Raw genomic sequence first — 16,481 nt, 5'->3', positions numbered from 1 at the left:
AAGATACATTTGACAAGATGAAGAAAAAGGAAAGCTACTATTTTAACAGATACTCCAGAAAGAATTATATTAAAACAGCAGCAAATTAAGAAACTTAAAAAAGAGAAAAAAATAAATGATGTACCTGTCAATCTCTTTCAAATAATAATATCATGGTAATAAGGAGACTCTGCTGCTTAGTATATTAAAAAAAGTTAAAAAAAAATCAAACAAAAAAACTAAGATGACAAAAAAATTAAATAAAAGTGCAGAACACGATTATGCTTGTTTTGTATGTTGAAAACTTATTCTGAAAGTCTACCAGAAGAAAATTAAACCAGTGTCAAGGTTTCAATCAATGGTCTCATTCAAAATGTGATTCACATTCTGGTCAAAACTATATTTGTATTAACTGCAAAATGAAATTGAAGACTAACATTAGGTGTTTAGTTATTATTTTTTCATAAATTAATTATAATTTATCATAATTATTTTTTAATAATATTAACAAGTTTTGTTTGAAAATGTGTTTAAAAAGTTGTGTTTAGTTTTAAGATTGAAAAGTTTTGTTTTGTTTTTATTTTAGTCTCAAAATTATTAGTGTTTATATTTATATCTTAAATAATTTGGTAAAATTGAAAGTATATATTTAATTTATAAGGAAGTTATGTTTTGGTTTTATAACAGAGTTAATAGTTGTCACAGAAATACATTCTTTTTTTTATTACTCAACTTACCCCATACAATTGCTCAACTTACCCCGCTGGGGTAGGTTGAGCAGCCTAATAAACTTTAGTCTATATTTAAACAAATCAAAAAAAGTTTTTTTGTCTCAACCATTTTTTAGCAGATCAAATTATCTTTCTAATAGTGAAAAAATTATATTAATCCGATGTACCGTTCAAGAGATCTGTTAGATTTAGTAAAAAATGCCTAACTAGCCCTGCCCTACCCTACTTATTTTTATTAAGTTGTTGCAATTATATTTTAATTATAACTTTTTTTTTATCAACAATATTATTTTACTTTTTTTTTAACTCATCATGGTAAAATAATAACATCATGGCAAGATGGTACATCATGGTAAGTAAACATAAGGAGATTTTAATCAGATTTTTGCTGCAATAAAATGAACAATAAAAAACTTTTCTGTAATAAGAGAGCTGTTTAATTTTTATAACACTTGCATAAGGATAAAGGAAGACACTGAATAATAGCAGATTCTTGTTGGGTGAACTAATCAAAGCCTTACCATACTTTCTACTGTATCTGACCAAAGTATTAAGCATGCTATAAGATTCTATAAAAAAACTTCATAAATGGTGATACTTTATAGCTTTACATGATACATATTTTCTCTATCAACAAAGTCTCATTTTAAAATCATTCAACCAATAGCCTCATTCACTAAATAACTTACTGTTAGCATATTATAAATATAATCATATGCTTATGATAAAATAAATCAATGACATTGAGGAACTAACGTTTAAAAAATTTAATCAATTACTTTTCTTTTTTATTAAACTATTTATGCTTTATTGAAAGCATGTGGTCAATTTTTTATAACTAAAATTAACACTATTGTGATTCATAATAAATAGATTTGAAACTAGATTTATATTTATCAATGAATAAAAAGTATTGTTAAAAACATTTAAGGAAATGTAATTAGAAACTGCTACTAATTGTTATCAAAAAGGCAAACAATCCATTAATTTTAACTTTTACTTTCAATTTATACTTTAATTTAGTGCTTTCTATTCTTTTTATATTTTGTTGTTTTTCTGTGTGCATTTTAAGCTGTTTTTACAAAGAGACATAACTTATAAAAAATGACATAACTTAATAAAAGACATTCTTTTGATATTTATTTTGATACATTTATCTAAAATAATAATAATTATAATTACTATTATTATTATTTTAATAATAAAAAAAATAATAATAATGATAATAATAATAAAAAATGACAATTTTAATTTATTGTCCTTATTATATAAAAAACTTAAAAAAAAAAAAATAAGAGAGATTTTTATTTCATTAACAATAATAAAAAGCTACCATTTGCATATTTAATAATAATAAAAAGTTACCATTTGCATATTTAACAATAATAAAAAGTTACCATTTGCATATTTAACAATAATAAAAAATTACCATTTGCATAAACATCAAGTCTCTGTCTTTTAGCATAATATATTTTTATAAGTATTGAATCAGCTGACAAGCTATTCAACAACTGTAATCTAGTTGATAAAGGATTGTATGAAGTAAAATGTAGTTCATATTCTTTTGAGATAGCAACAATTGCATTAAATGTCGATAATCTTTTTTGACATGTATAACCATGACACCAACCATGATCTTGTGGTCCATTAATTAAATCAATAAAACCTTCGGTAGCAAGAGCAACCTATTAAAAGATAATTACATTCACAAAAATTATCATAATACTTTCAGAACAATATTGTAAATTTTCAACTTAAAAAATCAGATAATTATTTGATCACATAATCACATCACATAAAGATTTAATAAAGGACAAATAAATAAAACTTTTAAAGTCTGGCATCTGATAAAAAAAAATTAAGTTTATTACTCATTTAATTGGCTGTTCATTTTCAATTCTAGTATTTAATTATATATTGATCAAAATATTACCAATAAGTTGATCGTACATTGAACAAAATATCAGACACAAATATAATTCAAAATAAATCAAAATAAGTATATACTCTGTAATAAATCGAAAATAGTACAACTATAAACTAATATAAAGTAAGTATCTAAATTATAAAATACTAAATTATAAAAATGATGAAAATATAATATCAACAACAATACATGACAACTATGTTTAAGTAAGAATGAATAAACATAGCTTAATGATTCATTTATTATAATTATAATAAATGTAATTATTAATGTCAATTGAAGTTAATCAAGGTTGATTATCTTAGAACATGTGACAGAAAAAAACTTAAAATAAAATGTAAATAATTTAGGAGCTGAGCAAGCTCATTTAACTTAAAATTTTTAACAGAAAAAGTGTAGAAGTGTTAAAGATTATTTTAAGGCTTTATATTGAATATTAGATGGTATTTATACTGAATATTAGATGGTATTAATAAACCAAGCGATTCAGATTGTTCCCATACTTAACAAATATATCAAAGTTGTAATCCAAGTATTGTATGACAGATATTGTTAAGAATTTTTTAGTTAATATATTGGCATATTTCGGCTCATATCATATAATTTTATCAAGAAGCTTTATGAATAATAAGATTTAAAAGGTTTAAATCAATTTACTACAAAGATACATTACAGACTTGGTTATTTTCATGCTGCAGAATAATAAAGACATTGCAGAAGAAACATTTCATATCATTAGATAGTTATAAAACCAATTGCATTGCAAAAAATTAAACTTTAGTTTTTGGGGAGTCAATAATATTTAAACTTTTTTGTAATATTTTGCAATATTGTAACTTTTTTAGACTTTTTTAGACTTTTTGTTGAAAATATATTTGCATTTAATTACTTTTTCCACAGGTACTCAGCAATAACACGAAATGTACCAGCATTGCTATTTGCAATACCTCTAAAGACTAACTTATGAACACATTATAATAAATGTGAACATATTAACACTAATGTTTATATAAATACATTATGAATGCATAGTCACATTAAATTCCTTTTTTTAAATATAGTTAAAAATAAAGAAAAAAATTTGTACTGGAGAAAGTCTTCGAGTTTCAGTATCAACATCTAAACTTTCAATAATCAACATTTTATAAACAGTATTAACACAAAAGTAGGCTTCCCATTCATTTTTAAATACACACTCATTGCGATAAATTCCTTTGTTAGGAAACAGCTTATTTGCATCTAATCGAGATCCATCACTTGGGTTTGTGAGTAGTGATTTTGGAATGCGATAATTACCTAAAAAAACATAAAAAAATAAAAAAAACCTTAATTAATTTATTATAACCAATTACACTATAACATTTTTTCAAATAAATTTTTAAGTTTCAAATAAATTATTAAATAAAGTATTTGTTTGCTTCTAAAGTATAATATGACAGCGCTTCCATGATATGCTGCCACTGCCATCACTCCCAAGCAGAATTCCATTACAAACATACCCTTATCCATTCAATAAATGTAAAAAGTTTCATTTAACTGGAATCAAAAGATTCCATTTAAACACAGATTTAACTCTTATAACTAGTGACTTGAATTAAAAAAAACAAATATAACTTGATATAACACTTTACATGATGTAAACACAATGTAAAAATTATTTTCTAACCAATCTGAATACAAATAAATATTCTCAAAAAATTTAATTGTATACCAAGCAAAGATTTACAGAGACTTTTAAACCGCTACATTTAAATCTATAATGACCTGCAAACAAATGATCTAAATTTGAAATGAAATTTCTTTGAGTGAAATTAAATTCTTCGTCAAAAATTTTTTTGAAAACTGTTGTTAAAGGTGCATGTACAAATGATATCTAAAACCAACAGTTTACATTAAATTAGGATAATTAAAGGCAACAATTTTTTTTTTTTCTTTCTCAAATGATAAAAACATTTTATTCAAATCAATGGAGTTAAAAATGCACAGAATATTGATTACAATTTTTAGGTTGTCTAAGTGTTGAAACATTATTTGAAATGAAATATCTTAAAGGTATTATTATTTGAGTGGATACATTTTTTGTATTTATTAAAGATCTCACAAACTCAAAACACAACTTCATTTTTATAAGAAACTAGGGATTATGGTAAGATCTCAAATTGTAAATATGAAATTTTTATAAATAAATCTAAATATTTGAAACTTGTAGATGATGGTAGTTGCTGGTGTCTGTAGTAACATATAAAGGTGATAGTTGGTGTATGTAGGTGGTAGCTGGTGCATGCAGATGCTGTATTTTACTACTTAATATTGCCTACTATAACTTTTCTTGATTATATTGCTAATGTTTTTCAAAACAATTATTACTAAACCTGAGTCTCTGCCCCCATCATTTTTTACAAATACTACTATGGTCACTGCTCAAGCGAGCAATTACTTGTTTCATCAACAATTATTACTAAACCTGAGTTTAGTAATAATTGTTTCATTAACAATTATTACTAAACCTGAGTCTCTGCCCCCATCATTTTTTACAAATACTACTATTGTCACTGCTCAAGCGAGCAATTACTTGTTTCATCAACAATTCAATCTTGCATAATTCACCATTTTACTAAGTTTTATTCTTACTGTAATTGTTCCTTAATCTCAAAAATTTTTATTTATTTAATTTTTTAATTTAATTTTTCCTTGAACATACTTTGAAATTCTTTTCCGTGTTTTCCAGACTTATACAGTTTACAGTTTTCAAAACCTTGTGTCAAAACCGCTATCACGCTTTTTATCTCGTTTCTTTGTTTTCGGTTAATTTAGTTTTATTTAATTTTTATGTTAATTAATTAAGTAATGAGTCTTAAGCTAGTGGTCACTTGCAGCTTTGTTAGAAGTAAATGAAAAAATTGCAATAAATGCTGATAATCGTCAAAATATAGAAATATGAAAAAGTTCCAAAAGCATTACAAAAGCTGGAAAATTAGATAATGATAATATTAAATAAATTATTTAACACTTGAATTTATTTTTACTAATTTTTTGTTAACATACAAAAAAAAAAAAAAGTAAAGTAAAATGTTGCTATTTTGGAAAACTTTGGACTAAAACTTTAGCTTAAACGCAAGAAGGTTGTTTCTTTAAAATAATTTGATTTGCAATATTTAATACACTAAAACACAAAATATCTTTTAAAGTAGTATATTAAAAAATTAGTAAAATGTATTTATATTTGTACAGAACTGAAGTTGCGTATGCAAAGAACTGAAGTTGCCTAAATAATATTTAAGTAATATTTGTGAATTGTTGAATTTGTTAGCATGTACTTTGTGTGTCATATATTATGGTAAAAAGTATATACCTAAACCAAATGCTCTATCACTATCCCATTGATACTCTGATCTAGAAACCATTGAAGCCCAAGGACTACCGAAAAAAGAACCATCAAGATCTGTAACGAGTGCTTTACGTAGAGCATCACAATCCATATCTACACAATCTGACGGATTGATAAACCTTGTAGTTGGTACATTATGGTAAATCTGTGATAAAAAATATTACACACATAGTACATATATAATAATCAAAAGTTTTAATAATGTTTTTTTGCTGTACTTAATTTTTAAATTAAAAGCAGCTAAAAATTTACTATTTTCTGAATTTGTTTGTTATTTCAATCCTCTTAGACCATAAATTAAAGCTAAAGTAAAATTATTTTATTTTGATGGCGGGCTGATTTAATTTAGCAAAGAATATAATTATTGCTAGTAGCATAAATAAATTAGAATATAATTATAATTAGTAACATTAAACTGCATATTTAACATAAATTACATTAACATAATTAACATTTTTACAGTAATAAACTTTCAGTTAATACGAAGTCAGCAATAGAACAAGATGAACAAAATCAACTTTAATAAAATATTAGAAGTTTTTTAATTGATGACTGAACAACTTTGACAAAAAACTTTAAAAAAAAAATAGTACAAGGAGTAAAAGCAATTTCCAGATTTCCATTAAATTGGAGCTACATATGCCAGTTTATAGCAAGAAAAAAATGTATTAAAGAATGTTCTGGAGAACATCTTGGTAAGACTGAAGTAAAGAAGAAGATTAGAGAAAAAGCTATTAAACAATGTTTTGTAACACTCATTGAATAAAAGAATAAATACGATTGCGTAATGATACAATTTATTAATTCCTCTACACATTTTTTTTTCACACAACAAAAAATTGATTAATCATTAATCTATTATTTTGTATAAAAAAAAGATAAAAAAGTATAAATTGAGCTAGAATCATATAGATAAAATATTAGAAACAAAATAAAGATTAATAATAAAGCATAATAAAGTAAATTAAATTTTTTTACATAAATTGCATTATTCAACTAATTTTGGTAAAAGTGTCAGCAACAAAGAAAAATTTTGCTTAAAATGTTGAATGCTGTTCATTGTGCAGCATTAATAGCCAAAGTTTTTCCCAAGAGTTTATGCTAAATTATTATTTTAATCAGTTCAAAAATTTCTAAATAATTTAAAATTTTTTCAACTCAACCAATTATATGATTTTTATTGTAATTAATTATTATTTAAAAAGTTTAAAATTCTGTCAAGAGACCATACACCTTATCCCTTAGATATTGGTTGAGTTATTATCAAGATATTTGTCAACACATTACATGCATTATATGCACTGTTAAAAGGTTCTTGGCACAGCTGTAAAAAAAAAAAAGCATTTTAAAGTTAAAAAAAATAATTAATTAAAAGTGCTTAATGACACAATACATGGTCATAATGTCATTAAGGTAAAGCACTTTATAGAAACATTTCAAATAATTTAAATTTACATGTTACCCAGGTTGCACATATTCTAAAAGTTTTAGCGCAAATGAAATAATAGTGTAGGAAATCAAAAAAAAAGACCTTATCTACGATCTTGATCTATAATCATGATTTAGGATCTTTGATAAACCAATATAACTTGTAGTAAAACTAAGATTCAAAATTTACTAGACCGATGATATTTTTTAAATTGAAAGCTGTGAATGGAAAGTTTAACTATAACTATAGTCAAGTATTAACTATCTTTGTAATTGTAATTGTTTGAACATAAAAACTTTTTTTGTAAATTTTTTTGTTCTTTATTATTAGTACTATGAATAATTATGGTGTCATAAACAAGAAGACAAATCGTATAATGTAGAAGCTTTTTTTGCTATCCAATCCAATGAAATAAATGATTGAATCAAATTAACGAAAAACTCTTGTAGTTAATTCAAGACCCAGTTAAATATTTTAAAATTATTTCATACAAACAATTAAACAAATTAAATAAATTAATAAAAACATAAACAAGACTTACCAAATTGTTGATATTAACATTAACTAAAGTTGAGTTTTTCAATTCTGTAGGATGAATGATATCACCATAAATAATGTTAGTCGTCCACACAACATCAGGTTTAGTTAAACCACAAGTTGACTGAAACGAACTAAAAGTAACACCTTCCATACGCAGCAGTCCTTTAATTGCAGGGTATGACATAGGATTTTCAAATGGTTTGGGAGGACCAGGTGATTGAGATTTAGAGAAAGTTGAGCAATATATTCCTAAATTTCCACCTGTTTAATGATCAAATAAAAGTTATACTTATTATATACATAATGCATAAAAAAAATTCAAAAAAAGATTACACAAACTAGAACCACTTTAGAAAAAACTAGCAACAAAATAGACATACCTCCTGGAAGACGAGGTGATCTTCTTGATGGATAAAATGTTGAATGGTATGGAATAACATCATCTTCATTACAACCAAAATTAGTTGTTCGTCCAACTAATAAAGTGTCTTGAACTTTTGCAAAATTGTTTGATGACAAATGTGCAACAGGATCAGGATTAAATACATTTAAACTCAAACCAATCTGAGATAAATATTTTAGAATGTAAAAATAACTAATTACCCTTAATATAATTTATTTATCATAATTATGTAACAGCATAAGCATAATTAAACAAGCAAGAAAATAAACAATTATAACCAAAAGTATTTTACTTTATTATCAGCAATAATACAATTTTTAACAACAATAGGCCAGTTAGGCCATGTATAAATTCCATAGTCCAAATTTTTCCATATTAAAAAGTCTTCAACCTTCCAGCAAAATGTTGTAGTATCACGAAAATGTATGCCATGAAGAGTAGAATGAATCTAAAAGTATCAAAACGTTATAGATAGTTATATTGTTAATAATTATTAACTCACATATCTGCTAATTCTAACATGTGTTTTCTGTTAATTCTAACATGTGTTTTCTGTTAATTCTAACTCATGTTTTCTGTTAATTTTAACTTGTGTTTTCTGTTACTTCTAATTTATGTTTTTATTTAATTCTAACTTAAGTTTTCTGTTAATTTTATATTTAATAAGATAAATGCTAAAATACATTTACAAGCAATCAATAATCAATAAATTAGTAAGCAAATGAATAACTATATTTATTAAATTTTAATAATTAAATTATACTTATAGACAGTACAAGAACTAATTTAAAGTAGCATTGCAATCAAAATGATGTATTATTGATAACGAATAAAGATTATTGTAAAAAAAAAACATTATTATAAACTATATTCTCCCCTGTATCATACTATGTATTACATGGAGTTCTTATGATGCATCTGTATTTTTAAATCATTCAAAACTTTTGAGCACACTTAATCTCAATCAGTATTACTCTGAAATTTTTTTATTTTCTCACACTATTTGTTTTTGGCAGTAATTAATATGACTACCTGGAGTACTAACTACCAAGAGTAATAATTACCTGGAGTACTAATTACCTAGAATACTAACTACAGCTAGAACACCGCAAAACATCTGAATGCACAACAACTTCAAAAAAAATCTCTTTTCAACTTGAACCATTGTTGCACTATATTACAAAATCACAATCAAATTATTCACAATCATTCTTATCTTTAAAAAATCGCATCACATTGGCTTTCCCAATATTTGTTTAATCAGCAAAAAAATTTTTTATTTGGATTCAGTTAAATTCAACAAAGAAAAACCACATGCTGCTAAAGTCTTCCTAGAATACTTGAATAGCCAAGGCATTAATATAGTTAACTATCTAATGCACTTGCCAGATTTGGAACTTGTGATTTTGTTTTTTTCAGCAAAATCAAGCAGTACCTGACTAACCATTAGGATATTTGGAGCCTAAAACAACAGATCACGAAAATTTTCATTGCGATGCCAAAAGAAGACTACTTAAAAATGTTAAAGAAGTTTCTAGAGCTAATGCAACTATATACGGATAATAGTGGCAAGTACTTTGAACAATTGAACATTTTAAACATCTTACTCTTTTGCTTTTTAATTCAACTTCTTTTTCTTGAACATATGTAAATTAAAAATATGTATTTAGGCAAGCAATTAAAAAAAGCAAACTAGTTATCAAAATTAGAAGCTAAAGAAAGGTTTTCAAATTATGAGCTATTTCTGGAATTTGAATAAATATATTTGGAATTTTTGTTTAATAAATTGATTTAAAACTGTAAAGTTTTTTATAGCATTTTAGAACTTAAGATTTTGTTTAAATTTAATGATCTTTTAAAAAACTATGTTCTTGCGCTTAATTTACTAAACAATTTTTTATGGTAGTCATAACTTACCAACTAACATAATTGAGACTCTTAGCTTTAGTAAAAATAAAAACAGTAGAAAAACTAAACTTTATAAACAATAAAGGTAAATGAATTACCTCATTATTGTAAACACGTTTTATTGCATCATTATCATTGCAATCTACACCACGAGTAATTAAACCATTCTTTTCACTTCCAGCTATACTATTTCCATACATAGTGTAGTTTTCTGCGTTATGCACCTGGATTGCCCCAGGCCATTTCATATCAAACTGGTATGCACTGGTCTAAAAAAATATTAAAAAATTTTATTTCAAATGCAAATATTTAACTTGAACAATTTATAGAAATAGTTTGAAAATTTTAGAACTGTATCAAAATTAGAGACAAAAAATATTTCCATGTGCATGAGCCGTGAGGTAGGTACTTGAAAGTGTCCGATTGTAAACGTAATATTTAAGCCAATGGATAGGGTGAATCTGATGTAGAAGATGATGATGTAGATGACAATGATATCTGAGGTAAAAGAATTACAAAGTGTATGTTTTAGCATGATCTCAACCATCTAAAGGAAAACAAGAAGAAACTGAGCACTAGATAGGTCAAAAAAAAGACGTAAATGTAAAAATAAGAATATAAGGTTTGTCTAGAAAACAGTTCACAAAATTAACTATTTGAGTAAGCGAGACAAACATTTAGAACTTTAGAGTTAGTAGAGTCAGTTGGACTAGTGAGTTATTAGCATTTAAGTCTATAATACTAGCTAAGGGATAATGACAAAGGCTATTGGTAAAAATAAGATATTATAACATAATAATAAATAAAAAGGTATATATTGTCAACTTGATCAGAAAAAAGATAAAAAAAAAGAAGAGCAGTCTAGGAAAGAAGGAGAATAATAAGGAACAAGAAAAAAGGTGATTTAATGAAGAGATGATAAAAGAAAGCATATTAAAGAACAGTTAGAATATTCATGATTTTATGACAAAAAGATTTTATGACAAAAAGATGAATTAATATGTAAGTATAGTCCAGACCAAACATAATTATTCGAGTCTTTACAAATCAAAGGGTAAAAAACTTTTTAGAATTTATGTAGGTCAAACTCTTGGAGTCCAACACATTAGATGAGGATAATATTTAATGCATAAAGTTAGTAAACATAAGGACTCAAAAAGAGGAGTCAGATAAAAAGTTATTTTAATATTTAATCAATAATTTATCAATAATTTATTTAGTCTTTTATAATAATTAAAATAATTGTAAGATTAACTTTTTTAAAAACATGATAAGAAACTTATATAATTAAATATTTTCTAAATGTAAATATTAAACAGAGTTTGTTAACTGCAACATCAGTGCTAAAGCATTTATAAAATAATTAAAAAGAAAAAGTTAACCATGAAAGTTCCTTCAGCAAGAGACAATGTGACAAGATTTTTAATGATGCTGTTGTTACTTCCTTCAAGATCAATTCCAGGTCCTACAGTATGGTGAATGACATTGTCTGATATAACCAAATTGTTTGTCCCATACACACCAATTCCCATATTATAACCATCATGAAATGATGATCCTTTAACAAATGACGGATTTTCATCCGTTGCATCGTCGATATTCAAAAATGCTAAAGCATATCTTTGAAAAAAAAAAAAAAAAGTATATATATGCATATATTTTTTATCTAACTTATAATATAATACCAATTATAATATAATACAAAATTTTATAACTATTTGTCATAAAAAAAAAGCTGTTTCAATCATAGTGGTTCCCATCAGTACTTAAATAAGTAATTCAAAAGTTCTTAAAAAATAAGTACTTAATAAGTAAATATATTCTTGCTGTGGTATAACATGAAATTTATAAAATTGCATTAAACCAGAAAATATGTTTTATAAGTAATATCATGTATTAAAAAAAAGCGTTTTTCATCGTTTTATAGGTAATAATCAGTTAAAAAAGGGATAAGTTAGAACCAATAAAATTCTTTTTGATCATTTCGATATCTTTGTAATGCCAATTCATATTGAATTTATTATTTTCACATCATAGTAAATCAATTTATTATTTTATAGTAAATTTAATATTCTTTCTTTACATAGATAATATTCACCCAAAATGATGGACACATCTTGTACAACTTTTTTACAAAATGAAAAAAAAAAAAGAAAAAAGTATTGAGAGCTTTAATTAGTACATTATTTTATTAAAAAAAGATTTTTTTGTTCACGGATTCTATTTTAAAGTAATCGAGTTATTTTAAAACCATCTTCAAGAAATAGGGGGGGGGGGGGTATAGCAGATAAATTGACCAGGGCTCCAAGCTTGAAGATGCAGAGGTCAATTTTCCTGCTATGCCTCATTCCATCATTAGAAAATGATGCACTGTGATAATTATAATGATAGCTTATCAAATTTTGATGCACCTGACACTGATAGCACTAAACACTACATTATGTTGTGCATTTCATGGGTGAGCAACGTGGTCTTTGAAGAAGTTGAAGTGAACAAGACATTGTTGATGATTTCCACATAAAAGTGCTATTTTAAAGCAGTATTTGACTGTTGAAGAAAAAGAGAGAATCACAACATTGCATTTTTTAGGCAAATAAGCTGGCTTGCATCTATTATGACCTGGCCAGTTATTAAATATTTGAGTTTTTGCATCAGGTTTAAAGTAGATGGAAAGGGTTATTTAAACCCAATAAAAAAAACAATTTTATGTTCAGATTATTGATGTCGAAATTTCAATTTAATGAGTTGGCAAAACTTGATAAAGTTTTTAGTTTACAGTTAGGATAAGTATTCATGTTATTTGTTTAAATTGATGCATTTTCTTTTGTTTTTTATTTATTATTTAAACATTAAATAACTTCGTTGATAATTTAAAAAGTATTTTGAAAATTTTATATAATTTTTTAAAATATTGGCAGCGCACTTGCCTCAGAAGCATGAGATCAGTGGTTCAAAACCATCTTTAGGTAAGTTTAGTAACTTTAGTGCAAGATTGGTTAGGAACAAGGTGCTATGTAATAAGACCGTAAGGACTTCTTGGGGTACATATACAAAATTTTAAAAACATTAAAATTTTTGTTTTAAATTATTATTTTTGCAGTTACCAAGTTAGGAAAAAAAAAAAACAAGCTAATTTTTTGTTTAAAACGGAGTGTCTTTTGGGAACTGATGTGTTACACATATATTTATTGTATTACTATTGCACCTATGTATATTATCATTAAATATGCAATAAACGTATTTTAAAATATATTGAATAAATCAAATTTGCTAGTAAAATAGTTTTTAAATGAAAGTAAACAAACAAGAAGCAATGACTGTTGCAAACACTCCAACACCAAAACCATTAGTAAAGTACAAGTAATTTATGCTTTTTTATCCAATTAAAAAAACTATTAAAACAATTAAAAAAACTATTAAAAAAACTGTGTTTTTAAGTAAAATTTCTGATCTGTGTAAATGCTAAAATATGATATTGAGACCTTTGTTTATAAACTAATTGTAAATCACAAAACATTTTAGGTGTTTCTAAAAAATGGCTTGAAAGAAATCTTCCGGCGCTCAAAACCGTGCTAAAGTTACTAAAAAAGCAGCAGAAAAAACTAAAAATAGACAGACTTTAGAGGATATGGGATTTAATAATATAACAAAGACCAATGAAAATGCCCCTTCATCAAACTTTAATTATAAAAATTACAAACAAAAATTAAGATTAAAATCAAAATTACAAATTAAAATTAAAAAAATTAATTTTTTTTTTTCTAACAAGTTCTGGTATTATAATTTTTGTTGTTATTATTAACTTTTTTCCTTAAGAATCCCTATAATAATGAACATGACTCCCAGTCAGTCCATGAGGACCAGGAGGAACCAATGAGTTCTCCTCCTCATTCAAGATTACCTGCCGTGCTCAATATGAGTGATTCAAAGAATCAGTGGGGGCCTCAAACAGTTCACCTGAAGCTGAGCTAAATTGATTTTTAAAGTGACTCGTCAGAGTCAGAAGGAGGAACTTTATCCAACAAGGAAGAAAGTGATGCTCAACCTAACTTGGCAATAATTAATGCTAACCTCTTTTTGTGGCCAGTTGTTTTGTGTCAAAAAATTGAGATTTTGTCATTTTATAAGGACCCCTTTCACATTCTTTGAAGCAACAAGATTATACCTGCGGTTCTATAAAGTGAATCTTTCCTTTAAATGTGTTTTATCAATCTTAGTCTAATAAGGAAATAGTACAAATATTTTTTGGTTTGGAGCTGAACCACCAAAGCTCTCTACTGTTTTCTTTGCTCTCTCTTGAGCACAAAAGCAGTATTTGAAGACAGGGAAATGTCCCTGCTTTGTTAGACAGAGAATCTAGGGATCAATTGAGGAAACTCATAGATCATATAAAACAACATCAATACAACTCATTGTACAATATCGTTAAGGTTCGTGTTTCGGAGTTAGAGAGTTGAGAGAGGGTTATAACCACTATTAAGTAGCCTTCTCATATGTAGTGGCCTTCTCGGCCTTGAGGAGGTGAATAACAAAAAAAAAAAAATTATGCTTCCAGGTGAAACAACACACATGAATGGAAAAGGAAATGCTTTCTTAACGGTATGGAGCTTATTCGTTGCCATAACCCTGTTGTTGCTTCCCACTTGGAAAATGTAAGACACCAATAATTAGGCTCCAGAATGAGTGCCTATTACCTATCACTGTTGTCTCAAAATGAATTTATCAGAGAATGTGGTGGTATTATCCAAAAGGAAGTTATCAAAGAAATCCAGGATGGTATCTTTTCCACCATCATAGATGATGGTAGCCATGATACATCACACTGAGCAGATAACCTTTGTTATTCATTTTCTCCTTTATGAATAAAAACTAATTACTTAACCTTTGTTATTTATCTTCTCGACTATGAATGAAACTAATTGCTGGCAAATCAAAGAACAATTCTTGTGTGTCCAAGCTTTTGAGAAGAAAAAAGTCAGAAATCAAAATAGCTAATCATTTCAATGATTTGATAATTGCAAGGCTAGGTTTAGGTATTCAAAACTGCCGCAGTCAGGGATATAATAATGGATCCAATATGTCAGGTGCTTACAAAGAACTCAAGTCTTAATGAGGCAAAATTATATGGAGACGGTACGTTTTATTTAGCAATTACAGTTTATATTTGCCTGATGTGCACACAGTTAAATCAGCCATTGAGATATCAAATTTTTGTACTTATTTTTTAGTGCAAGCTCTGCCTGATGGAAGCTTAAGCCTTAAAAAAAAATGGTTATCACCTTTTGAATTCGTATTGCATTTCATTCATATTACAATTTGGTACAAAACGCTTACTGCTGTTAACAACATTAGTCGTCTTCTACAAACTGCAGCTATCACCATCGATGACAAGCAACATTTGATTGGACAGCTGCTGAAAGATCTTAAACAGATTTATGGGCTCATGGTTGCAAATTTTCCAAAAGGTTGTAACTGTTGCTGAAACTCTAAGATTCAAAACAGAACTCGCTACTAAAAGAAAACATAAACTGAAGGACTTTTACAATGAGGCATCAAGCACATACGATTTTCATGACAGCCAAACAAAAAGTTTGAAGTTAACTTTTAAAATGTTGGTTTAGATAGTTTGATCCAGCTGTTTGGTTTAAAAATTGAGGCAAACAGGATAGTTGGGAATTTTTTTTCATTGATCTGATTGAATAATGATGACCTTTAAGTTTAAATTATTTTATTCCAGAGTAGTGAACAAAAAAGATCTATTGAAGAACTTTGCTATTTTAACAATGCCCATAAAATAATTTTCAAGAAAGGAAACCCAATGCAGCTAATCAATCAAATCTTAAAGAGGAAGCTTGAATTTATTTTTCTGTAAATTTATATCATGCTCTGGATTTTCAACACTATTTATATGTATCAGTTGCCGATGGTGAACAACTGCTTAATAAACTGAAGAATGTAAAAAATTCTTTCTGTTCAACCATGGGCCAGGATTGCATTATTGATCTTTTGATTATTTCAATCCAAGAAGATTTGGCTAAAAAGGTGAAGAATGCCATCAATATTTGGAAGGCCAGATAAGCTCAAAAAATTTTATTGTTAGGCGCCTTATTTAACTTTCTTGAAGATTTTGTAGATTAACATTTATTGGTTTTAAAACTAATACTTTGAAGATAAAA

At 26.4% G+C, this 16,481-nt stretch overlaps 1 protein-coding gene across 2 annotated transcripts in view; it reads right to left on the bottom strand.

Moving 5' to 3' along the window:
• The window catches only part of LOC100197653 (fibrocystin-L), a 143,707-nt gene that overhangs the window by 20,122 nt on the left and 107,104 nt on the right, over positions 1–16,481 (bottom strand). For both annotated transcript variants that reach the window (XM_065804129.1, XM_065804130.1), the window contains 8 exons: positions 11,688–11,925; positions 10,404–10,574; positions 8,690–8,845; positions 8,375–8,558; positions 7,996–8,255; positions 5,990–6,170; positions 3,725–3,933; positions 2,140–2,395 (listed from right to left, as the gene is read on the bottom strand). In XM_065804129.1, the coding sequence (XP_065660201.1) occupies positions 2,140–2,395; positions 3,725–3,933; positions 5,990–6,170; positions 7,996–8,255; positions 8,375–8,558; positions 8,690–8,845; positions 10,404–10,574; positions 11,688–11,925 (1,655 nt within the window). The remainder of the gene's footprint in view (positions 1–2,139; positions 2,396–3,724; positions 3,934–5,989; positions 6,171–7,995; positions 8,256–8,374; positions 8,559–8,689; positions 8,846–10,403; positions 10,575–11,687; positions 11,926–16,481) is intronic.

Source organism: Hydra vulgaris, chromosome 08, assembly GCF_038396675.1.
Source record: "Hydra vulgaris chromosome 08, alternate assembly HydraT2T_AEP".
Classification (NCBI taxonomy): Eukaryota; Metazoa; Cnidaria; class Hydrozoa; order Anthoathecata; family Hydridae; genus Hydra; species Hydra vulgaris.
Note: the sequence above shows the minus strand (reverse complement) of the source record. Positions and strands in the feature narration are given on the sequence as shown.